Below are 26,034 nucleotides of genomic sequence, written 5' to 3' on the forward strand. Positions count from 1 at the left end.
TGTATACTAAAGTGTGGGATTTATAGATTACAGTTATGGAATCCACAGGACCATATGGTCTTTCAACCTATCCTTAGGCTACCAAAAATTGAGCACTTTCAGACTCATATCATCGGCAATAGTTTCCAACTGCAGAAACACTCCTACCTAGTCACACAATTACATAACCTTGTCAAGCTCCATTTTTGAAGCTATATAAACTCCTCAGCCTCTCTACCCAGCTGTGAAGAAAATTCCAAACCATCTCTCTTTTAGTGGTTAGAAGTACACAAAGATCACTATTTTATTTTCTGAGTGCTGGGATAAGGTTTTTATTATTTGCTCTTTTTTCCCCAATGTTGCAACCACCGATTTCTGGAGCATAATCTACACTTCCCCTGGCAAAGAAATCACCTTTTCTTTAGAAATGGAAAGGTTTCTCGCTATTTTCTATTATATCTTAATGCATAGCTTCCTAAAAGGAAAAAGACACTGAAGCTGACAGAAAACTTAGGATAATTTGGATGTAGCGTGTGTACATATAGCAACAAATACACGAAGCAATGCTATTCATGCTAGAAAGGCTTTCTTTATCTAATAGAAATGCTTTTGACTTGGTTTCATATAAATGTTTTTCTTTTATATCTTCAAAGATGATGGTAAAGGAAATGGGAATCTTCACCATTTCCAAAATCACTTTGAATTAACATGTTAATTTTGGAGAGAATGCAACACAAAAGGCAATATAACATGTAGCAGCACTTTTTTGCTGCATAGTCACAAAGGAACTAGAATCAAACACCTGCAACATCAAAAAAGTGTAGCTTCTTTTTCAAATAAGCGTGTTTACTTACTAAAACACAGCAAACTGGGAGCCTTCACACTTACCCAACACATGATCTCTCTCCACATAGTCACCAGCTGCAGGTATGATTGATTCTGATCAGTCAAGTAATATAACATTTACCCAAGGCACTTGGGATTCTGGGATATGTAGTTCAGTAACACCCACAATGCAATATGTATCGTGTGTCTGTATTTCCAGTAGTACTTGAGAATACTCTTTGTTTGGCGGTATTAGGTGAAAAATAGTGTTAGATTTTATGGGTTGCCTATAATACACATTTATTGAAGAAGTCATTCAATCTATTTTTCAATTAAGCATTCTGAAGAGGTTTGAACAGCAATCGTGGAGAGAAACCTTTCCTAGTTATGATTTGACATTGTATACCAGGACAGAGAGCAGCATTCAACTTTAGCAGAACAGCTTAGGCAAGGGTGGCACAACATACATTTTCACTGTATACCACACAAGCTTCAAACAAAGAAAACTTTCAGAAAACTGAAAGAAGCAAAGGTCAGGGAGAAGATAAGGGACAAATAGATGTTGATTACTAGTTTGTGAGGTTTAGTTTTTTAATGTCTGATGCTTAGGCTAGCATTTATTTTGGCCACCACAGAATCACATTCTAGCTACAAATCACTGTAATGTCAAATACAGGAAAGAGGAGCTGAAATGGCAGAGTGAAATGGAAATGTGCAATAGGTGATCTGTGCACAGATTTGGGAATCTAAGTGTCAAGAGCAGGCCCTCCTAGAACAACTCATTCTGCAGACACCTGACCAAAACGTGCGGCCGCACATGCACACAAGAATTATGGCAGAGATATAGGACACCTGGAAACACTTGATTTCCTAATCAAAAGTCCAAATTTTCAGTTAAAAATAAATAGAACAAATCCAAAGTTAGAATTTGACAGACCTAATGTGTAGTAGCATAAATCATACAAAAGAAGCTGTAAACAGGCACAAGACAATTCCTCCTAAGTGAATTAGATCCTGAAGAAGGAATACTAACCATGAGTGTGAACTCATCTTTTTTTCTAAGGAGCATCATCAGCTAAAACAAGTTACAGCTGATGCATTCTGATTAAATAAAAGGCACTCAGTATATCTACACAGCAGGGGTGAAGATTGCTGAGTCCTCTTTGTAAAAAGAAACATAAAAAAAAATAAAAAGAGGCTAGATGTGTATACAGACAGTGATCAGCTAATTAGCTGAATTTAGAAGTGGAAAGCTCTGAAGCTCTGACTCTTTAGCTACACACACGAAATTTTCATGTTATGGCCCCTATTGGGCCCTTAAAGGCAAAGCCATCAGCATTTTCTCCTATCTGAAGGGACAGCCATGCCAGAAGAAGCTTAACCTCTATTGAAGGTTTTCAGAGCTTCTTGTCTTCATTTGTTTATGTGACTTCGTCAATTAACCTTTTAGACCCAGGACTCGATTATTTTAACTGCAATTGCTGAAGGAAACTATTATCATATAAAGAAATAGTTCAACAAGCGAAAGGATACTTTTCATACTAAGGCATAAGATGGCCTCACCTGAGAAATCCAAACAATTCTGGCCATAAGCTATAGAAAACACATTTCATTTGGGGATTGTAAAGTATGCAGATCTTTAGATTTTTATTTTTTTTTTTTAAAAAGTTCTGGAGTTATTTATGTAAAATAGCAGCAGTTCTCTGATTTCCAGTAATTTCCAGAAAGTCTGTGTGGCTTCAAGTTTATAATGACAGCTGTATGAATATTTAGATTGTCTGAATTTGCAATTTTGCAGAGCTGTATAGATACAATGAGCTCTTCCTTTATTACATTGTACCACCTAGATTCACTGATGACATTAACTACATTATTACCCACCAATTGAAACATATTTTAAGAGATTTGTAGCAAAGTATTTGTATGATCGAGCATTTGGATTTGTTTGCTTTTTGACTTCGTTATGTTTCCTATACAATATATGCTACACCATGTTTGTTACTGGAAAACATTATCTGGGGTATTTGACAAATCACAAATTACCACAAACCATGAAAGAAATACAGTGGTTTTCTTTTTAACTTTTACCTTTCTTTTTTCCCAGAGATAGAGTAATTGATAAATTTTTAGAGAGTTAGTATTTAGATGCTTATAAAACCAATGATTCTTCTCCTCTTACTACTTGCCAAATTGCCTTGGTGTAGAAGCAGGGGAGGAGAAACAGACATTTTAAAAATCAGCCTCCAGGGACTTTACAACTGAATTAGTTTGATATGATTTGTTTCTGATGAACAAGTTACCAATAACTTACCACTTTATTTTCCTCTAGGTGCTTTAAAAATAAAGTCTATTAATCATTCTAGCAATTTAAGAGATATTAAGTGCACTGATCTGAACTGCTCTCTTCCCTTCCTGCTATTATAAACATCAGTCTGTTCTTTTTTACAAGTGTTTGCCCTTTTCCAGGCCCCCAGGCCTCACCTGTCCTTCAGAAGCATCATTACCATTGACTCCAACAGTTCTGCCACACTGTAGGGAGTTTTCAGTACTCTCATGGATCCAGATATGCTCGAGTGATAAAGATTTTCTTTCCTTTAACCTGTTCCATCCCAGTTCTCCTGTATGACTTCTATCTTTTCTAATTACAGTCTCAGTTGACTAGCACCATCAAGTGAAATCATTACAGTGCTGAGACTGTTTAGAATTGTAGCACTAGATTTAACTGATGTGAGAAGTATCATGTCATGATCCAGAATTTGTTTACTAAAAACTAAGTTTATGGTTTTCCGGCTCTGCCGTTGCATGCACAATTAGTTTGGCTAGTGCTATCAGGGATGATCCTGCCTGTAGTAGCTCTGATAGTGACTGGGTTACCAGCTTCTTCAGTGGAGGTGTTCATAACAGAAGCTATCTTCTTCATAGTCAGACCACCCTGGTAATCTAATCTGACCTTCTGTTTAATCTGACTTCTCATTTAGCAATTCTATATTTTTTTATGATATTTGATCCAGTGAGTAATCCTGTTTTTCATTCTCTGTAAAATATATTCTAAAAAAAGTTCAGAAAAATTGAGGGAAAGAAAAGATAAAATGATATGCTGTTTTCTTCCAATCTTGAAGGAGCTGACAGAACTTGTGTTTAGTATCTTCTCCCCCACAGGTGGTATAATTATAAGTGATGCATGGGCAGGCAAGATGGGAGTTATGAATGTCAAACATTTCTTTATGTGGAAATCAGAATGTTTCATATTTCCTCTGTGGCTTGAAGTATGCAGAAACAGAACAACTAGAACGTATAATTTCTGATAAATGTTGGCCAAGTAGTAAGTATGTTTAGATAAGGTATCGCAGCTTTTGTTCTCTTCTGCTAAGACTGAAAAATGTCATTGCTACTTACGTGTCAGCATCCTGATGCAAAACAAAGAGAAGGTGCTTCATACATCAACACAATAAAGCAGGAAGCAATGCCAGTGCTTTCTAGTTAGAGCAAATTAGAAGGCAGTGTTATATTTTCAGCTTAGTTAGCAAAACTGCACTTAAGAAGGACAGTTTTATTGGCACAGGCAAGAATAAAACTCTATGCTGTTATCACATTTTGCTACATCTCTGACTGAGGTTTTAGAATAGTTTGTGATGCAGTCCTCTTAAAAGTCCATTTCTCAGTTGAATGGAATGAGTAAACAAAATCTGCATACTTTTGTTCAGTATCAAAACTGTCATGTAACTATATCTGTAAAAAAAGTCTTGATTACGTTTCTATTAATGGCATCATATTAGGTTGAAATTACAGAATTTAAATTGCTTGCACCATAAAACTATAGAATTAATTCATACCATAGCATGCATTTCTTGCAGTAAGTCTGATAAAGCCATTCCTGTTTAGCTTTTGTTTCAGGTTGTTACTAAAACTTAGGAAATCTCCCCACTACTTGTGAGCCAGATGGGTGTGTTTATTGAATGAAATCCTTTTAGCAAAACGCCATCCTTTGCTCAGACATAGGATTCACTTTCCTACAATTACTTTTGGGCCTGATCCTGTAACATTTTACCTTGGCGAATTAATGCATAAAACTGAATAAGAGTATTTTTCAGGAATACAGTAGAGGAGATAGAAAGTGGGATGCATAAACTGTATCCTAAAAGATGTGGGCAACAAATAAATATAATTCAATGTGAATTGATATTTTCAATGTATTTTTATAGTACTGAGCCTAACCACATTAATGAATGAATACATTTCACAAAAATACAGCTACTACCTGTTTTAACAACCATAGAGAGGTGATTGCATATGAAACTGTACATTGGAAGTTTTGTTAATACTTGTATTATCATACCATCAGGCCAAAATGTGAAATTGGCCTTAATAGGATAAAAAAAAAGTTCAGGCTTTTAAGAAAGAAAGTTAATTGACCAGTCTTGATGCTCTTAATCACCTTTATTCTATAAATGACAAATGAATGGTCAGTGAGTAACTTCATATAGCAAAGCACTAAATGTCTTTGTTCATTAAAGGATAAATGTATTACAAATTCTGCCTTATCATTAGTCAGAAGAAGTACCAGGAAATTTTCTGAAACCAAAATATCTAAGATTAATTTCTGACCAAAAAAGAGGGAATACCATTCTAGAGCAGCCAATAGCCAAACAGCTCAGGTAAACTTCCATTCCAATGCATATATATTTACTAATAAATAAACCTCCAGCTACCTAAATTGAGCACAGACAATTAAAAGCTCTCACCCCAGAGCAGCCACCAGCCTGAGAGTTAAAGCAGTTGTTTTCATGCAGGTTATAATTCAAATTCCTGATTGAGGACCATCACAATCAGTACTCCAAATCTGTAGTACTTTTTCCTCACAGTTGAAGATTGCTACTGAGTTATTTCACTTTTACTTTCCAAAATCCCTTCTTGTGAAATGTTTTTAACTATCATTGAATTCTCAACTTGTTTATGGTTTTGTAGACTGGTGCCGCACCTGGAAAAATATTATAGCTGAAGCCTCAACTTGGTGAGACTGCCAGGCTAATTACTGCCTAGGTCGTTTAGTCTTATATACAGCAGCAATTTTATATATGGATTCAGCAAAATACCTCTGAAATTCAGTTAAAGATAAGCATGTATTTCAATAATTTTTGGACTCAGCTCAAATATTTTCTATGATTCAGGTATGTCATAGCTGACAGTATTTTAGCAAGCATTATTCATAGGAATGTTAAATTCCTATAACAAGTTAAAAATCTCACCAGTTTCATGTTTTCCCCCCAAAACAAGCTCTATCTTGTTACTCCCATATAGAAACTTCAAAGAATAAAACAGAAAAGACTGGAAAGGATTCGGAAAAACTTAAAGTCTTCTTTTCTAGGAACATCAGCATGTATAATGGCTTCTAACTAAGATATTTTAAAAAAATTTTAGTTGGCATAGAGACACATTATATATATATAAACCAGACTGCCAGATAGGCACAAAGACCATTGCTGTCAACTGATGAATGTACACTGGCAAATTGTTTTAAGCATTCCTTTCCCATGGTTCGACATAATCCAAGCCGAGATGTGCAAAGATTTCTTCCTCACTTCCAGCTTTGAGAAAGATCCTCTGTAAAAGAATTTTTTTAAAAACAAGTCAATAAGGGTGTTAGAGGGAAATTTCAATTGATGTTCTTTGTTGTTTAAAAGGAGTTAACTTTTGGCAGTTCTACCCATTGTATCCTCTACAGAATATACTGCCTTCATCAGTGTGCTGACCTTGAAATATGAAAGCAAGTTAAAAAATAATTCTAATGCTGCTTGATGCTTTCAGTTCCAATGACTAGTTTACAACTTTGTTTTGATTTACTTTTTCAAGACTCTGTGCATGAGTATTAGTATTAGAACTCAAATAAAACCTATATTTCCCTTCCATGAGGGTCAATAACTTGACTTTCTTAACAAAATCATCAATATCTTTTAAATTAATACAGTAATGTTCTTTATAAATGCATTCAAGCTGATTCAATGGTTACACTAATTAAGTATAGCAAAGCATTAAAAGCATCAATGCTTTCCGAATCTCTAATTTTGAAAAGACAAAATATTCCACCTGGAAAATAAAGCTGAAAATGAGGGATCAACAATTGCAACTTTGGGGTTTTTTTTTACACACACACACTCCTAATGAATGTTTTACAGTAAAAAACAGTTTTGTTTTTTTTATATCTGGACTTCTGATAATATAAGATAGTACTCTTGCACAGGAACCATCCACAAGCCTACCTCCCCTAAGGTGACTGATACGGTAAAGTGCATAGCTTTATGCATTCCTTTCATCACTGAAGTACAAAATTAAAAGAGCTGCTAAGGTAGGTGAATATTAAAACAGTGAAAGCGCACCATTTAGAGGAGTCTGGAAGCAAGAAAGAATTCATTTCTATTGAAAAAGAATACTTAATATTTCAGCAATTCTTGAATCATTTGAAGTTAAGGTCTCAATCAGTGTTCAGCTCTGAAAAATCTCAAACTCCAGTGTCATGAAAACTTCAGGGTTAAGGTTTCATAATCTTCTACATTTACTTTCTACTGTGAAAGAGGAGATGCTGTCTGAAGAACTACCCACTGATGAATTCCACTTAGTCAGGAAAATCTCGGACTACCACAAAGTTTAGGAACATTTGTGCCAGCAACCTCCTCTGTCTCAGCTGCCAAGCTCTGCCTTCTCTGTCCAGCATACCCATGGGAACGGGTCAGAAAGAGGAATCCATAACTACATCAGAGCAGGCCCATGGTATGGTGGAATAAGAGATTCACAACCTTTTCCTTCCTTTTCCTCTGTGTTCTCTCCTTCTTGCGCTCCTTCACTCCCTGATCTGGATGGTGCTTCCCTGTCTCTTACTCCCATTGAGATAACATAACTGAAGGGACTTAGAAAGCATCTGGCAGGCAGACTGCTGAAACAGGTATATCCTGCTTCTGGTTACTGACACTTCACTCTTTCTCCTTTCAACCACTGTTACTTATCAGTCACTAGGGAAAAAGATCGACACTGGTAGGAAAGACTTGAGGATGCAACCTGGCCAAGCTGTGTGGCACCAGAGCATGTGAAAGCTACATAACACTGTATAAGCTACTGCATCAATGGGAGGAAAGCAGAAAGCACAATAAGCCAGAAAGAATAAGCAAAACCACTGAGCCTAGGGCAGGCTCGTGCTGCCCCTGAAATATGCTTGGGCGTCATCAGTAAAATTCATCATATCAGTTGGCACCCACTGGCTTATTGTCATTCTCCATCAGTTCCATTCTTTCCAGTGTCTGATCCATATCTCAGTCCTGTCAGGTGACACAGTTTTGCCAAGGTATAAGGAAGAATTGAACCCCTAAAGTGAAATGTAACATTAATTGTAAGCTGAACTCAAACTTCATCAGGAATTCAACCAAATTAGAAACCTGTTTCCATTTCTTTGTAGGGATATTTTAAATCTGAAGTTCTAAGTCCAACTCTACAGAAAAGGACCATCTTTCCTTGACACTGTTCAGCTCCAACAGCCAGAGTAGCCAAGCTGGCAGCTTTCCTAACAGCTATTTTTCAATGACACAAAGTAGAATAAAAGCCAGTTTAACTGTGCTAGAAAGGTTATGAAGACTAAATTAAACGATAGAGGTTAGATGCTCCTGAGTGAACAGAGCCAGAGGCCATCAGTGTTCCCTTGAGCTTGGGAGGACAGAAAAGACAGAATAGAAGGTTTCGATTCTGCTCTTCCAGAGTTCCCACCAGCAAAGTAGGTATTTAAGAGAAGTTCTGGCTGGTATCCTCTTGAATCCATCCAAAGTTACTAAGTCATTTATCTTTCTTAGAAAATTATAGTTCTACAGTGAATTAATATGAAACATTTTCAGTTTTATTTGGAGACAGTTTATCTTAGGCAAATAATTAGTCGATGGTAATTATGGCAACATGAAATTACATACGTACTCCGTTATTAATAAAAATCAGAAAGTAACTTTTTAAATTGTATCTGCTTCTGTACGGTCCTCTATCAGCGTGTACAGTGCAACCTTCACAACCTCACCATGCTCAGAAGCTACTTGCTTGTCACGTTGACTCCTTGGCATCTACATTCCCCAGATGTGTATTTGCAAAACTGTTGTGTATCAATTGCACTTTACCCAAACCAAGCCCACTGGAATAAAGTCTTTCTCACTGAGGCCAGTGGACGTTGTATTAAGCTCTGCTATAAAGGTATTGATCTCAGGCAGTGATACATTCAATATGGATCACAGATTTGTTACTAGAGTGCACAGTAAAAGTACTTAACAAGGTATATCAAGTTTTTTTTCACTTCTCCATCATGAATTTGGCTTATATGAAATAATTTTCATATTCAAACATACCATATCAGAAATTTGAGGGAATAATTTTGCCCATTGCTTCAAGGATTTCATTATTTCTTTTTAAAACCAAATCAGGTCAAACATAGTATGCCTTTGTGCTTAGACACCTGTAGCATAAAAACAGTCTCCTCTTTTCTTACGTGTTTTATCATCCAGCAGAAGTTCTCAGCATATGAATATTTAGACTCTGGGACAGTGCCTCAGACATCTACAGAGTATTGCTGGAGCATGAAAAGCTGAAAAAAATCACATTCATAATGAACTGACAGTTGAAAATTTTATCTGCAATAGCAAAGATTGCTTTTAAAGCATAGACTAATAATGTTCTTTTTTCTAGGAAGTTCAAATGTCACATTCTAGAATAAAAGGAACCTATGAAAAACACTGATCAGGCAAAAGTGATCCTTTTTTCATATGGAGAGGACTAGAAAAAATGGTAGAAAAAAAGATATTAAACAGAATAAAAGAAAAGGAGAGAAGAGATTGAAAACTGTCCATTGGGTAACAATACTGGGGATATTTCTTTCCTAGAGCATGTCCTGGGAGGACAGGATTTTAGGGCTTTTATTTTGTTTTTTCTTTTACTATTATTAAGAACAAGAGAGGGCAATCCATACATGTACATTAATGCAAAAAAGTAGAACAAGAAAAAAGATCTTACATTTCTAGACAGATGTTATAGATACTCTTTAATAGAAGCTCTTCATATCTTGGGGACCCCAAATTGCATCCCATTTCTTTTCTTCTGTCACTTTATGTTTTTCTGCAAGCAAAATTCATTTCATTTGCTTGACAGGGAAAATTTCTAATACAAAGTGTCTGATGCCGAATACCATTCTCAGTAGCTACAAGCCATGTTTCTAAATGAATCTCTAGCTGATATCTGCCAACTGCCTTAGCAATGTAAGTGTTATTAATGTTAATCATAACCTATGATTTTGCTTGTCAATCTATGCAGAATTTATACAGTGATGCAAATTTGATTATTGCATTCACTACTGTTCATTCTTCCTTTTTTCTTTTCTTTTTGCTCAAGAAAAGTGACAAACTGCTCGACTAGTTGTAATTTTTTTTCAGCTTCTTACTAATATTCAGCTGATCCAAGACATGCCCAATGAACATCAATCAAACTTAGAAAAAAGAATCTCTGGAGCAGCTGGTATCACTCTGGTCTTATCCCATTTAATCAATTCTGTTATTTCAATGGATGTAAATGTTACATTTGTGGTTGCAAACATGACCATTAACTACACCTAATGTAGAACAGCTGCCATCTAAATGTTTTCCTATGTGGACTGCTACCTCTTATTTTTCATTTTGGCATTAATGATCAATAATACTTTTAATGAAGGAAAAGCAAAGTGAAGGCACAGAGCTAGCACTGCTTTGATGATATTCTAACTACCACTGCCAAAGTTCAAACAGATGTTATACTACTATTGTCACTTGGTTTCATCTCACATTTTAATACAATGAAGCCAGCAAAACAAAAGCATTATTCAAGAATATATATATCAGCATGGGCTAACAGCATATGTTTCTTTTGGGGGGCTAATACTGATTTTACTAATTTTGTATAGGTGTCATTTTAATAATCAGAAAAAGTTGAATGCATTGGAAAGTGCCTCAGATCCCTTTTTCTCTTCCATTTTGGCAGTAGCTCCATGTGTCTCTTTAACCTACTTCTTGAGTAGTTCAACATAAGTAGGTTGACCCTATGCATCAAAATAGGAAACCTTAAAATGTGGTTAGAAATTTGGCCACTAAAAACATAGAATAAAAGATTCCAAGACATCAGAGATTACTAGAAATTACTGTGCACAAATTCTTGATTTTCATAACACAAGGGATCTTGCTATTATATGAAAATATAGGCCACTGGATATGCACTGTTCACGTATTAAGCAACCTGTATTTTCAGCAAGCCTAGATAAATTCTTTAGGCAGTTGAAATGAAACTATACTGCTTAGACACCCAGCCCACACTTGCCTCTACTGTGGCCATCCATCTTCCTTTCCACTGTTCAGTCAGGAAGGAAAAATGCTGCAGTGATTGTAACCTCCTCACACTGCACTGAACAAAACAATACTTTGCTGAGGTTGCTCACTCAGGAGACATAGAAGCTGTTGCTCTGCCTGCAACTGCTCTGCCAGCTTTGTGGACACAAAGTTCCTGAAACCAAGTCTACTCATGCTCTCCATCAATATTAACTCAGCCTTCTTGAAAGGCATACATTTAATCAGACTCTGAGCAGACTGATATCCTACTGTTTATTATCAAATAGCTCGGTAATAATAGTGTTTTGCAAAATATCACATTGAGTAATCTAATATAATTGAGTAATACTATAAATAACTCTCAGCCTGTCACCGTGGCATTTCATTACTATTTTCCCCATCTCAAGATTAACTTAGGAAGTTAGTTTGAATACAAGCACCTCAAAATAAAAGCCAGTAGGACCACAAAGACAGAATCATTGATGAAATGGGATTTAATAGTTCTGAACTAGCAGACTTTGAGAGCGAAGTCCTCCAGATTTGTACGTATAATATAGATACTTGTGCAACCCACTGTTCTCAAGATGAGACACATGGTGGAAATTTGATTCATTTCTTTAAATCCTTATCATGCTTGGCATCAGCTGAGAAACTGGAATTAACTATGAAGTTTCCTAGATGATTACTGGCCCAACTCTACTTCACACATTATTTGAGCATTTATTCTTGAACAAGTCATAGCAAAATCGTGCCCTTTCAAAGACCAAAGAATTTCCTTCCATATTGCGTTCTTCCTACTCTTTTCATAGTTCTGACTTTTATTTGCTCTACAGCTGTAATTCAGAAATAATGCAGTCATACTCCAGTGGATTTCATTATCCTTTGGAAAACTATGACATTGTGTAGGAGGCACCCTCCCTCCTTTTGCAAAAGACCCTGAAGGGCCATAATCATTAAAGTCTGTCTGGACTCCTTCTGACATACTGTTTCATCAAATAAATTGGGCGGGGGGGGGGGGGGCGGGGAGAGGGGGAGGTGGGGAGCAGATGACATAGAATATTGCCAACAGTATCTTGTTAACAAATTACAAAACTGTTTGACACAACTTTGCTTCTAGACGAGTATCTGGGAATGTCTTTAACATATACATTTATTCTAACCATTTCTTTGTATCCTGATGATGTTGCATGCTTTAAAACAGCAAACTCTTACACAGGGTAGTTAGGGATTTCCTCATTTAATTTTGGTCTTCTCTCACTAGTTTTTATATGGTGTTTCACATGTGACATTTATTCACATGAGTTTAATTACCTTAATATTTGCTTTCCTTTTTTAAACTATTAAAATGGAGATGTAATGGAAATATGACTATATTTAACTTTGTAGCATTTCCAGTATACTGAATGATAAATACCAAGCAGACTAAACCCCTATCACTTTACATGTCTGGAATTATTACAGTGGCAGTAAGCATGACAATGATAAATGAACATTAGAAAAGAAGAGGACAGAGTGTCATTTGCAGACTTGGAACTTAACTGTTCATTGTGCTTGGACAAAGCCCATTCTAAAAATAAGTTTTGTGGGTAAAGTCAATTGTAGATGAATTATGGTAACAACAGGACTTGCTTAATCAACTGTATTAGAAAATACTACAATGCACCTTAAATTTATCTTACACATGTATTTGTCACTTTAGTGACATCTTCACATGTCATCACTTATGCCAAGTCCATTAAAGATTTCTAATTAAAGATACTCGGGACTAATGCAGAGATGATGCTACTTACATTGCTTGCAATAGCTTCCAAGATATGAAAGCACTTCTCTAGATATGAAAGGTGTACTGGTTTTAGCTGGCACAGTGTTAGCTCTTCTTTTTAGCAGCTAGAAGAGCTCCGTGTTTTGGTTTTACTCAGAGACTCGCTCTGAGAAGAATGCTGATAGCAAGTTGATGTTTGTGGTTGGACGTGAGACTCTAAGGATTTTTCAGTGTGCCGGAGTGCAGAAGCACGGCGGGATAAGGGAGGGGGCATAGCTGGGACAAGGGGGACACAATTCCCCTTGTGATTTGTGGTGAAACTTAAGATTGAGGCCAAACTGGCCAATTAGCATTCCATATCATGCAGCGTCATGCCCAGTATAAAAGTGAGGGTCAGCCGGACGGAAGGGCTTTTGCGCTTTGGCTCTTTCGCTGCTTCTGCTCTTTTGCGCTTGCTGCACTTTTGCTCTATTGCCTTTTTTTTTCTTTTTCTTCCAGTACTCCCACTCTCGGAGTACTCTCTCTCTCTCTGCCCCTCTCTGTTTCGGGGCCTCGCGTTCGTCCGGGATTGCAGCTTCGGGACGAGACGGGCTGCGGATAAGAGGGGGTGGTGAGCATCTACACTGTGTATTACTTATCTGTATTAAACTGTTCTTATCTCAACCCACGGGTTTCCCGTTTCTCCTTTAATTCTCTCCCTCATTCCTGGGGGTGGGGGAGGGTGAGTGACCAGCTGTGTGGGGGGTTCGGTTGCTGCAGCGGCCTAACCCATGACAAAAGGCCACTGCACTCAGTGAAGCAGTGCACTGTAACACCAAAGACCTACAATTTACAGAATATACTCAGATAGTTTATTAGATTAAAAGTGCAAAGCTATTAAACTGCTCACACTCCCTTTTTCTCTGATCTCATTTGCTCAAATAACGTTTATATTCGGTAAAAAAATACAAATAGCTGTTAATTAAATTAATAAAATGACCTTACAGAAAAAATTGTGAAGGCAGAAAAGTAAGTAATCCATCAAATAGCAAATACTTTCCACACGATTAGCAGTAAGAATGTTCACATATGTTTGCCAGACCTGAGCGTTAGCCTATCTGTTCTCTGCCACTGGGTCATTTTTGCTAGAACAAGTGTTGATGCACCAACACTGGACCCAGGTCACACCAGTATTGCAGCAACTTTTAGGAAGATGCTACTTTTAATAAATCAGCCTTTTATAATGCATGTCTTACAATGTAGATATATATGTCATTATTTTATGACTTTCAGACTATATTGACCTAAACTCCTGCTTACCATGCCAAAGGTATTCAGCTAATGAGGGAGTCTGATTGTTGCATCAAAAATGTCTGCACAATCACGTGTCCACAAAACAATACACTGAAGTATTTTTGTTGTAACATTTCCTGCAATTCTTAGATTGACTGCAGCTATCTTCTGTACTAGACGCTCACATTTTATTGAGCTCAGAGCAAGATTCTGACAATAAATGGGTATAGCGTTAAATTATTTCTCATCTGTGAAAATGTTAGAAATAATAATAGTTAGAAATAAACCAAACAAGTTGGAATAAGTGAAAACAACCGTCACTTATGGGAGAATTTCAATGAATGCTAAAACAACCATTGGTGAAATTGTTCTGAAAAGGTAGCTGTAGTACATAAAATGGTTTCTTGATATATGATTATTACATGTTATATATGACAACAGCCTCTAGCAGCTGCTTCTAACCCACAAAAGACTGAGGAGAAAAGAAATGAACAGACATTTGAAAAGTTGATCTAGTCACATTTTCATTTATTGTATGATCAGAATTGCAAGGAAAATAGTTTTGGGGCTTGCACTACAAAATTCTTTAAAAACAGAAATGAAATCTGCCTGAGACGTAAGGAAAAAAGGAACAAAGAGTTCAGAAAGCAAAAAATATGTTATCTTAACTGTTAAAATTTTGCAAAACACTATTACGTATCAGAAGCGTATTCTGGCTCATTTTTATATAAGGAAATGGATATGATTCAATAATTCAATTCTGCTGCATGGATTTTGTTAACTGGAAGTTAGAAGTCCTTAGGCATACACCTAATGGTTTATATCAACATAATTCCAGTTGCTTCCTACTTTCAAGAGTTAAATTTTAGTTCCTGTGACTGACAGTACACAAATTCAGTAAGAGAAGAGTAAGTTCTCAGTGCAAAATTAAAGACAGTTCAACATTTCAGGCTTTTTCATTTGACTACAGTGAGCGACACGGATTTCTGGTGAACCTTAGCAAACAAGCCTTATGAAATCATGCAAGTTCACTGCTGCTTTTCAGCTGGGAAGCCTGCTCTGCCTCACTAGCCTGAATATCTTCATTAGCTCAGAACCAAAAGAAAACTTGAAAACACTGAGGTCACAGAAAAGTAAACCTCTGGCAAGGAGAGCATACTTTTCAAAGAAGTTGAGTTCCAAGGCCAGTCACTGAATGTGCTGAATGCAGATGTTTAGGAATTCTTGGATGTGACAAGTACAAGGACCATTGTCAAAGAAACTGAGTCAGGAAAGCCCAAGAGAAGAGAAGACAGACAGGGAGAACATATGTTCTGTTTCAGCTATGCACTTACATCTTCTCTCAGAAAGGTCGCTCAGAAGAGAGGTAATCAGATTATACAGACTGATTGATGAAAAATTATCCAAACTCACTCCATGGCACAACTAGTCGGACTTTTTATTTATTGACAATTAAGTTATTGCAAGTTACAAAATAAACACTTTAAGCTGATCATATTCTTGATTCCTGTCAAATTCAGTTCGGTTTATGCTGGAATCATAAGTATGGAGAAGCTAGAAATGTTTTCTAAAATAAGTTAAAAATAAAAGAGAAGGACAAAAGGGAGGATGTCGGTAACAGACTGGCAAAAGACAAAACAACAGGATGGAGGAGAACGTTACTGAATGATTGACTTGACATGACCTCCTAATGGTGCCTCTTGTGCTAACGCTTCTTACAATACTGAACATGCTGATAAGCCTCTGCAGTTCAACACTTCCATACAGAGAATGTGTATAACACATAAAAAGTCAGCAAGGTAAAATTGAAGAAAATAGTGAAAAGAAATTTTTAATGGAATTTCAGTTCAGACATTTCTGAACTGTTTTTTTCAGGTAGATGTTAACTCAGGCTAAAATCTCCAACAAAACGACTCAGAACATTTTACTCCAACCAAATTTACAGAATCACACAATAAATATACTCCACCCACCAGCCAGCAAAAAGCAAGAACAAAAGGGCGCATAGAATAAGAAGCAATGGAAAGAGAAGATGAGCGAAAAGCAATAGTCTTGATAAATTTCTTTGGGTCTTAATAAAGCACTACAGCAGATTGAAGAAAAAACATTAACCTGTTTTTGTTTTATCTTAATGGATTTCTGAGAGAGTGGGTTTCTGAGAGGAAGGTGCCTGCAAAGCAACTCAGCAAAAATAGCAGCTGCAAGGAAGGGTGAGGAAGGATGTTGCGAACTTTAAGTGTTTCAATCGCTTCCTGTTGAAAACTTGTTTACTCGCAAAAAGATATTTCCACCTTCACCATTATCAAAAGCAATCACTTTCTGGAGTAATTTCTTGCAGACAGAGCTTGTGCATTAACTGGGCCAGCTAATCGCTCCGGAAGGTACAAGCCACAAGGTTTCAAGAAACCTATGAGAAAACACATGATAACTCTCCACAGCAGTAGAAAAGAACAGATTTCAAACAAAAGTAGAATTTTGCTGAGGTTATTACCATACACTTGTGTCTATATTTGAATTTACTAACCTAAAGACAAGTAACATTATGCGATTAGTATGATTTATAATAATATAAGAGATGTGAGTGAAAGTTATCCTCTGTCAAGAGTATTTTTTAAAAATCTTTCTTGAATATCTAGCTCCATGATATTTTCTACCCTTATCACGTAGAATTTGAGTTACTGAGCATCACCCTAACCAAGACAGTGGGCTGTGATTTGATTTTATATGTTATATGTCAAAAAAGAATACATATGGTAGCATACAGAGATTTTTACTAAAATAACTAACAGGAGCCCAGTGCTGCCATCAACACTTAAAAATTATTGACTTCAATAGCAGAATTTGGCAATATGAATGTTTACCCACAGGGACTATGATTCTGTTTTCTTTCAACAGCTGGATGTGCACCTCCACTCCCTCCTGTAATGACCAAGATGAAGGCATACTTTGCAAACACTGATCAGGAAGCCAGCTATTTTATCTTCCTTCTCTATGCTACTGTTAACTTTATAAGAATGAATGTTGTACATCTTTGGTGGAAAACATAAATTCGCTCAGAGCTTCAGTGTAGCAAACAGCTTTGCAATTTTACACCAGTTACAGACCCAGAATTTTGTAAAGCAACTGTAGAGGAAGTGTTACAGAAGATCCATAAATTCCTGCAGTACACTGAGTGATACAAGATTGAGTGCTCAACTTTCAATCTGCAATGAAAGAATGGGAATACAACGTAACATTAATCCATAAGATGGTGGCTACTTCTCTGAAATCATTAGCTGACTCGTTAGAGTAGACAAAGTGCTAACAAGAATCACTGTAATCAGTAACTCTCACAGCAAGCTAAATGATTTTATGGCAAGGGAGAAGAGGGAATAGAGAAGGGAAAAGAAAAAAGTCTAAGTAAAGCAATTTCCAGATAAAACTGCATACAATCCTGTCATTATATCAGAGGTTTCCAATAATTGTATTCAGTGATTATCTTGTGTAGTAGGAACGCTGTCAGAAAGTAACATGGAAAAATGAAACTTCTCCATGGTCATGAGGTTCATGCTGCTCCCCAGCCTGAGAGGGACAGCATCTTATTCCATCACTAAGCAGTGCAACAACATTGTCAGAATACGACACTGCTTGATGAAAAAACATGACAAAATCAAGGAGCTAAGGAGCTGTGTAGTAATTAGCCATTTTACTCTAGTGGTATTTATCTTCATTATGGTCAACACAAATTTTTTACATTTTGTGGGTTGCTAGAATATCTGAGGAGCTATCTTCTAGCATTTTCCTAAACAATACAACTAACAACATTCAGGTGTTTTTCCTTCCTTGTTTTTCCCAATCTTTTCTCATTCGTTTTTTTGGAGAGGTTTTGTTTGAAGACTGGGTTTTGATGATTTTTGCTTTGCTCGTAATCAGACATTTTGCTAAATATTTATGCTATGTTTATGAATGAGACTATCAACAGTATGAACAATTTCATTATAATTATAGAATATAAATGATGAAGTACTAATTGTGCTAGAAATGTGAAGTATTTAATCAAGTTCAATAATATTCCACAATACTGTGTAAACACTGTGCATTTTCCCTTTAATAGTATCATAACAGTTTTCAGCAGCAAATAACCTGAAGTGCTTCTGACATTATATTATCTCCAAATGTAATTTTCATGTTTAACTGGTATTTTATGTAGTAATATTCACATCACTCTGCCTGCCTGCTTTAAAATAAAAACTGATCTGCTCCTAATCCAGCGACAAATAAGATGATAAATAAATCAGAGAGGAAAAAAAATGACTCTTTGAAATGACATTATAACAAACCATGATTGAAAAAGCAGTATTACAAGCATTACACATTGACTCAATACCCTCAGGCAAAATCATGTGTAATGGTATTGATGCAAAATAGTGCAGTGGAATTTATTCTAATAATTCTGGGCATGAATAATTTTTGAAGGTAATAGAAGCCAGAATCATAAATTCTCATTTCATTTGACCACTGGACATGTCCTGTGCTTTTAATCTGAAATACCATACTTGAATATTTCTCTTACAACTATTCTCTAATTCTAGTTATAGGTTTATTCATACTAAATTTCTGAACAACAAAAAGTAGATTCACTGAGTGAAACTGAATAATCAGGCTAATGTTAGGACATTCTAGGCAGTTATCCTATTAACTATTTCGTAACATGGAGAAGTAAAAGTTCTTCAGGCTTTCTACATGCAAAGTAGCTACTCCAAGTAGCTTTGATGAAGGAGAAAGAAAAGACCAGTGCTGAAGAGCTGACACTTCAAAAAATAGAATATTAAAAAACATTATCTGTTGACTTAACTGACTGAGCAGTTTTTTTATCTACTAAAATTTAGTTTGTAAACAAGACCATGCTGTCCATAAAATGGAACCATTCTCTGTTTAAAATGACAGATGTGTGGTTACTTTGCTGCAAAACACAACATAGTTATGCATCCAATCTCCCATTAAAATGTTAATAATTAAAAACTTTCCATAATAAATAAAGAGTATAGTACATTACCATCCGGACTACAAGAATATGTTTTCGGGGTTTTTTTTTTAAGAGTGAGGAGAAATTTGGAACTTCCTATCTGACAATCCAGGCAAAAATTTTAAGATTTTAAATAGCACATTGTTGTAAACAAAAACAGAACAAAAACTTCTCGCCCCCTGTAGTTTTTGACAATCTCTATCCTATCACAAAGTCACTAAAAGATGAACGGATTACTTCCTTTTCCACTTTAGCTATACGTCTGTTTTTCTTTAAGTCTATGTTATTTACAGTAGCTTTAGCTTGTCAAATACTGTTAACTTGGCTTATTGTATTTTTCTTTATAAAGCTTCATACGAATGAAACAAGAAAAATGCAGAATCCTGAGACACAGTTGAGTGTAATTCATATGGGACTATTATAAACAAACTACTTCAAAAGAACATTATTGAGATGGCAAAATCAAAGACCTGCAATTTAAGAAATCCCAGAATGTGGTTGATTGTATTTTAACCTTAATTCAGTTTTTCTATGTATATGCATAGAGACTCCTTTCTCTTCAAAGAAATACTGCTTCCTTCAATTCCTTTAACACGCTTATGCTTCTTGCACTGGGCAGGAAATATACTCCGCCATAGGGCTAACAAATGCCTGCTGACAGCACTGACAACAATCTTGGGTTGCAGGACAATGTGGGGTCCATCAGTCTTAGCAAGCTCAGCTTTTACAATCAGTATCTGTTCTAGCTCCCTCTTTTCCCCGCTTCCCTGTACTAAACTGTAGTCTTGATCTCTCTCCTCAGATTTCTAAAGTAACTTCAGGCTCCACTCATGCCATATCCAGAGTAAAGTGAGATAAACATGGTTTAGTCAGTTGTTTGGGGCAATTGAATGTCTACCCATTTGTTGCCACCCTAAAGCATTAGCTTAATGAGTTTAGATAATTTTTTAGTCCATCAAACTTCCACTCATATCTCTCCTCAGTCATTCTTTTTTCATGCCCTTTTCAGCTCAGTGTCTTCAACCAACCCAGATTATTTTCCACAATGCAGCTGTGAATCAAGTACACCCTTTCCATTCCCCATCACTTTGTCCAGACACTCTGCACTTCCTTATCAAATCTGTACATCCACCACAGCCTTCCTATTCTCACTCCCATTCGATATCTCATTTTTCTCTCTGAGTCTTGGCTCATTCCTTTTCCAGCTTCTTCTCTACCTAGCTTCTTCTCAATCAATTTCTTTTTTCTCTTTAGAGGAAATCTGAGTGTTACCTGCCCCACATTCAATAACTTACCCAAGCATACTGATTGAATAATTGAATTAAAACACTTGAAAATGGTTGGCTCTGTACTGCTCTAGAAATTAAAATGCATAATCCTTTTTTAATTTACCAAGAGGTAAAAACATAGATTATTTTAATTCTCAATTTTTAAAAATAGACTAGGTGCAAAAACAACAAATGCCCCAAATCACACATGAAATTTGCAATTTCCACTTTCCTGATAGAAAGCAAGAATTGGAACGTAAATGAAAGTATGTGCATCTGTTTGCAATGTCTCAGTGTTTAATTGTAGTAATGACTGTGTGAACAACTGATCACATTGGAAATCAATATTATAAACTTTGGATCTTTATGTTTACTTTAGCTTTAATCCAGTCATTATTGCAGACATCTAAAGCAAACTCTGCAGCTGCAGCATGTTTAATTCATCAAGATGTTCTCAAGGCTGACTGTCTCACTGTTATAACTTCCTAGTTTTAGAGCAGCATCTGCCAAAATAGGACTATAACATCCAGTTTTTAAGGAATCATAAAAAACGTCTCTTTAACTGTACAAGTAAACTTCTGCAGGCATCTTTTTTCAGTGTGAAGTAAACATTCTCAGAAGACACAAGAAAACTGATTTTGACACTATAACTATTGAATACACAGTTAAACATGTGTTAATATTGCAAATCTTTATGTAATATAATAAGGGTATAGAATCATATACAGCTCTTCTTCCCAGTGACACGTTTTTGAAAAACAGCGTATTGGGTAGTGACAGAATAGAGTGAATACTTGGAAAACAAGCTGGTCTTTACTAGGACATCTGTTTACAAAGTTGTGGGAAATGCACGTAACAGCCCAGCCATCTGCAATCAGTCTGGCTTTCTCAGAGCTGATTCCATCCTCTAAGCAGAGCCACCACACAAACATAACTTTTCCAACCAACGTGGTCACTGTCAGGTAAGACATTTTAAAAAAAGGTTACTGGCTAAGTGGCATGCCAGCAACACAAGCTTAGACTCAGCCAGATAAAAATCTGAGTATCATGGGGAGGCTACAAGTTCAAGTATGTTGCCAAGCATGACTGGATGGCGTGCCTACTGTAAACACTCTTGTCTGTGAAGGAACTACTTGAGCAAAAGAAGGGTAGTAGTAGAACTCAGCAAACTTACATGTACCCTTGAGCCAGCTCATCAAAGCATTACAGTCATATAATAGTCATTTACCTGGGCTGCAATCACACCTTCATTTGGCTTTATATGCAAGACAGGGCAAGCCCTGCCTGAAGAGTCCGTTAAGGATTTTCATAGAATCATAGAACACTTTGGGTTGGAAGGGACCTTAAAGATCATCTAGTTCCAACCCTCCTGCCATGGGTAGGGACACCTTCCCCACTACACCAGGTTGCTAAAAGCCTCATCCAACCTGGCCTTGAACACTTCCAGGGATGGGGCATCCAAAACTTCTCTGGGCAACCTGGTCCCGTTTCAGCACTGTCATTGTAAAAAATTTCTTCCTTAGATCTAAAAATCTAAGATCTAAATTTACCCTCTTTCAGTTTAAAGCCATTGCCCCTTGTCCTATCACTACATGCCCTTGTAAAAAGTCCCTCTCCAGCTTTCCTGTAGGCCCTTTTTAGGTACTGGAAGACTGCTATAAGATATCCCTGGAGCCTTCTCTTCTCCAGGCTGAACAACTTCAACCCTCTCAGCCTGTCTTCAGAGGAGAGGTGCTCTGATCATCTTTGTGGCCCTCCTCTGGACCCACTCCAACAGGTCTTAAATAGAAATGCTTTCTGCAGGCAAGGGATTAAAGATTGTGCCATAGTGATCTTCACAGTGTGGAAGAAATCCCAGGATAAATATTCCCTTTCATGCTTATACTGTTTTCCCAAGGAAAACTAAATATTCTCTTAAAAAAAAGTTGGGAGCATAAGCAGACTGTTTTCATTGTAACTGTACAGCACTTAATGTTTTGCAAAGCTGGGTCCTGTTATGGAGTTTTCAGAGCATCTTGTGAATTTGCTATTCAGAGGAGTTATATAAACCACCTCTCTTGCTAGTCAACAACTAAATAACATTTAATGCCATTCAAATTCACACAATGATTTTTAAATGCAAAATTGTCATCAGTCATATACAGTATTCCACATAGAGTGTCATATTTTTTTCTAGTATTTCTTTAGCAGCAGAAAATAGTAAGGCAGCGATTTCCAGTCTTCAATGTTTATAGGACATAAAAGTAATAACTGCTTTCTGCTCCAATGACTCTTCAAAATAACACTGAGCTTGTGACCCTCCTCTTACAAAAAAACAACCTACAATGTTAGCGCAAGAGCATTCACATGCTAATAATTTAATCAATCTATTATATCCTAGGAACTCCAGCAACTCTTGTACAAAAAAAAAAGCAATGCTAATTATTTATATCACTTCATTTTGCTGCCTTAAGCTGCATAAAGTAATAATTGGACTTAAAAGAGATTTTCTGGAATATTGTTGTGAAAATATATCACAGAATCACAGAATGTTAGGGACTGAAAGGGACCTCAGAGGATCATCTAGTCCAATTCCCCTGCCGGAGCAGGACTACCTAGATCACATCACACAAGAACGTGTCCAGGCAGGTTTATATAATATAAAAATCTAAATCTACATCATAAGTTCAACCCTTGGATCCCACAACCAGCCTGAGGATCTCCACTGGGTAGTGGTGTGATAAAGATGCAGGAAAGAGACACTTTCTACGTGGCCATGATCTAGCCACGAAGCTGTTCCACATGCCATCCCTAGAAGTGAAACAGGAAGTACCTGCAGCAGCTTAATGCACCTACCCCATCCTACCTCTCATTCAGTAACTCCCACATGCTCGCTTATGTCCTCAAAGATAAAAATTTGAGGAAATATATCATTCAGAACTTCTCGCATAGAGCGGTTGAAACTAGTTCCTGTTTTATGCAGTCTTCTTCTATGCAATGGGATATGATTACAGCTCAGACACTGAATATATCAAACTTCCACTGGGCTCTTGGGCTCTCAGTAACTGCTGAACAGCAAACCAAATCAAGAACAATGAGCATACTTCGAATGAAAGGAAAGACCAATAGGGAATCCTACCACAGCTGAAACTGTGTGAAGTACAGTTCAAACATGCTTCTCTACTGAAGCTACAAGGTATAGTTTCCAAATAGTTACCAAAATGTAAAACCAACTAAAAAAACAGCTTATTTTTGACAGCATGGGTCCTGAAGTATTTGGTAATAATACTAGTTTTAAATTAATTCAGATAAGAGAGTTTAGTTAGGAAGTAATATTAAAAAGGATTAATAAATCCTGCATTTTAAAAATGCAAATTTATCCATGGTGTAAGTAGTAGGAGGGCTGGGCTTTGCATAGCACAGTAGAACTTTCAGAAGTATCTTCTGAATTTAAGGTTGGGGCATCCTCACACCAAGCCCTACAGAGAAACATGATATATGGATGCTGCTGGCTGAGAATCACTGGAACACAACTTCAAAGGATTCTCAAAGACAGTTCTAGGGAACAATATTTCAACTTAATACATGCATAGTTACACAAACATAATATCCCATTATCTTGTGAACAGATCCATTCAGCAAAACACTACTGAATTTTGGTTTGTTGGAATTTTCCTACTCACTTAAGCCTGGGTGTTCCATAAAAATTATGTAATTATCAAAATATTGCCCTGAAAAACAGTAATCCAGTAGAATCTAGTTTACCAGGCACTTTTAAAAATCTAAGCATTTTTGAGCTCCTGCCAGCTTGCCCATCTTCTCAACAACTTGCTTGACAGTCTACTGGGAGCCTGAGTTCAAAAAAAGTCATTTTAATTACATCAGAGCCAGGGTCCCCAGAGCTTATTGGCTCCACAAGCCCAGAGCAGCCAGCCAAGCCAAGCACCTCAGAGCTTGCAGCCTCGAGAGCTATCTGAGCTTTGGAGTTTGGAACAGTCTGATCTGTGGATTGCTTCCAAAGCTGAGATTCAAAAAGCATTTTCCTTTGCAGAAAGTGTCAACATTTTGACTTTCCTTCTGATTAAGAGAACAAGCAAATTTTGAACGATCAAAATTATTCATTAACCATTTCTTCTTTCTCCCAGTTATAGGGAAAGGCAAAACACTCAGTGATCAAAATCGTTCATTAAACAATGCTTTGCCACATCGTTGCCACTTCAATCCAAATGTCAAAATGCTTTCTTCCTTCCCATATTGTCTTTTTGCAAGACAAATCAGGATTAAAAGAGGGATCAGAAAACATTCAGAAAACATGAAAACCTAAAAATTGCTTGAATGTGCCCTTCGATGTCATGTCTGAACAGGTACAGGATCCTTTGGCTGACTGTAATCACACCAGTCTACCAGCCTGACATGATGCCCTATTACAAAGTGATACAAGAAAATATGTATGTAACAGGCAAGAACGGACCTACTGCAGAGTAAGAAAAGACACAAATAGAGTAGGTCACCTCCAGATGTTATTTCCAGTCTGCATACAAATGCCTTCCACATGTGTTAACAGCTGTTCTTGATTGTTTTCTCTGTTGAGACAAAATACCAGCACTATGTGCAAAATTTTACACAAAAATTTCAGAGTGATTTCACTGTGCACTTAAGACATTTCCAACCTCAGAGCTTGGTCAGTGCGAAACCCTGAAGAATCAAACTGATGAAACATCACGTTATCTTCAGCTTGCTCATTCAACCTTTCCTTGAAATGCTAATGGTTATCTAGGCTGTTTTGTCAATGAGAATGGAAGTTTGTGGGACAAGTGTCTTCACAACCATCAATGTAAACACTTCAGACACCGCTGACAGGTATGGCATCTTAACAACCATGTACGTCAGGCTTTTTGGAAGCTGAAGAAAGACCTTTTATATCCAGTGACTATACATAGAGAACCAGAGGGAGCAGAAGCTTCAACCAGCCAGACTGCAGCAAATCTACAGCTGTTTATGACAAAGATTGGGTATCTGAATTGGATCTTCAAATGGATGACCCATGAGGAAGAACAGGATCACAACAGTCTGATATTTAAGAACTGCAAGCTGCATCAGGTAACATCCAGGTTCCCAACGTCAGGGAGGGGGGAAAAAAAGGCAAACAACATATTTACGTTCCTGTGGAATTTTAAGAGTAACAAGCAACAAAAAGGTTTTGCAGTCATGCCAAAAAGCAGCTAACAGCAAGTGTCAGAGTAACAACAGAAGTTAAAACAAAATCAGCTTAAATTAAAAACACAACTTTTCTTGATGATGAAATTTTTGGAACTTGAATCTCATTTTAGCAGTTACAGACTGGAATCTAAGCTACATTTAAAACTGGTTAATTATAATTTCAGCATAAAAACATAGCTTATGTCTTCCAGAGCTACAGCAGCTCTCTAGGTAACTCACAAGGGCCTATTGTATCCTTTCAAGACTGGAATAAGGAACATAACTTCTCAAACTGACATTTTACACCACTAAGTTGTAGCCACCCTTTTTACAGTCATTCCCTGGATTTTGAAGTGGTATTAATAGCACCCAGGAGAA

The 26,034-nt window shown here is 36.8% G+C and overlaps 1 protein-coding gene across 1 annotated transcript in view; it reads right to left on the minus strand.

Moving 5' to 3' along the window:
* Positions 1-6,318: 6,318 nt before the first annotated feature.
* The window catches only part of DNTT (DNA nucleotidylexotransferase), a 94,028-nt gene continuing 74,312 nt past the window's right edge, over positions 6,319-26,034 (minus strand). The window contains exon 11 of the mRNA XM_086616792.1: positions 6,319-6,405. Within this exon, the coding sequence (XP_086472918.1) occupies positions 6,319-6,405 (87 nt within the window). The remainder of the gene's footprint in view (positions 6,406-26,034) is intronic.

This window comes from Tauraco erythrolophus, chromosome 9, assembly GCF_009769465.1.
Source record: "Tauraco erythrolophus isolate bTauEry1 chromosome 9, bTauEry1.pri, whole genome shotgun sequence".
Lineage (NCBI taxonomy): Eukaryota > Metazoa > Chordata > Aves > Musophagiformes > Musophagidae > Tauraco > Tauraco erythrolophus.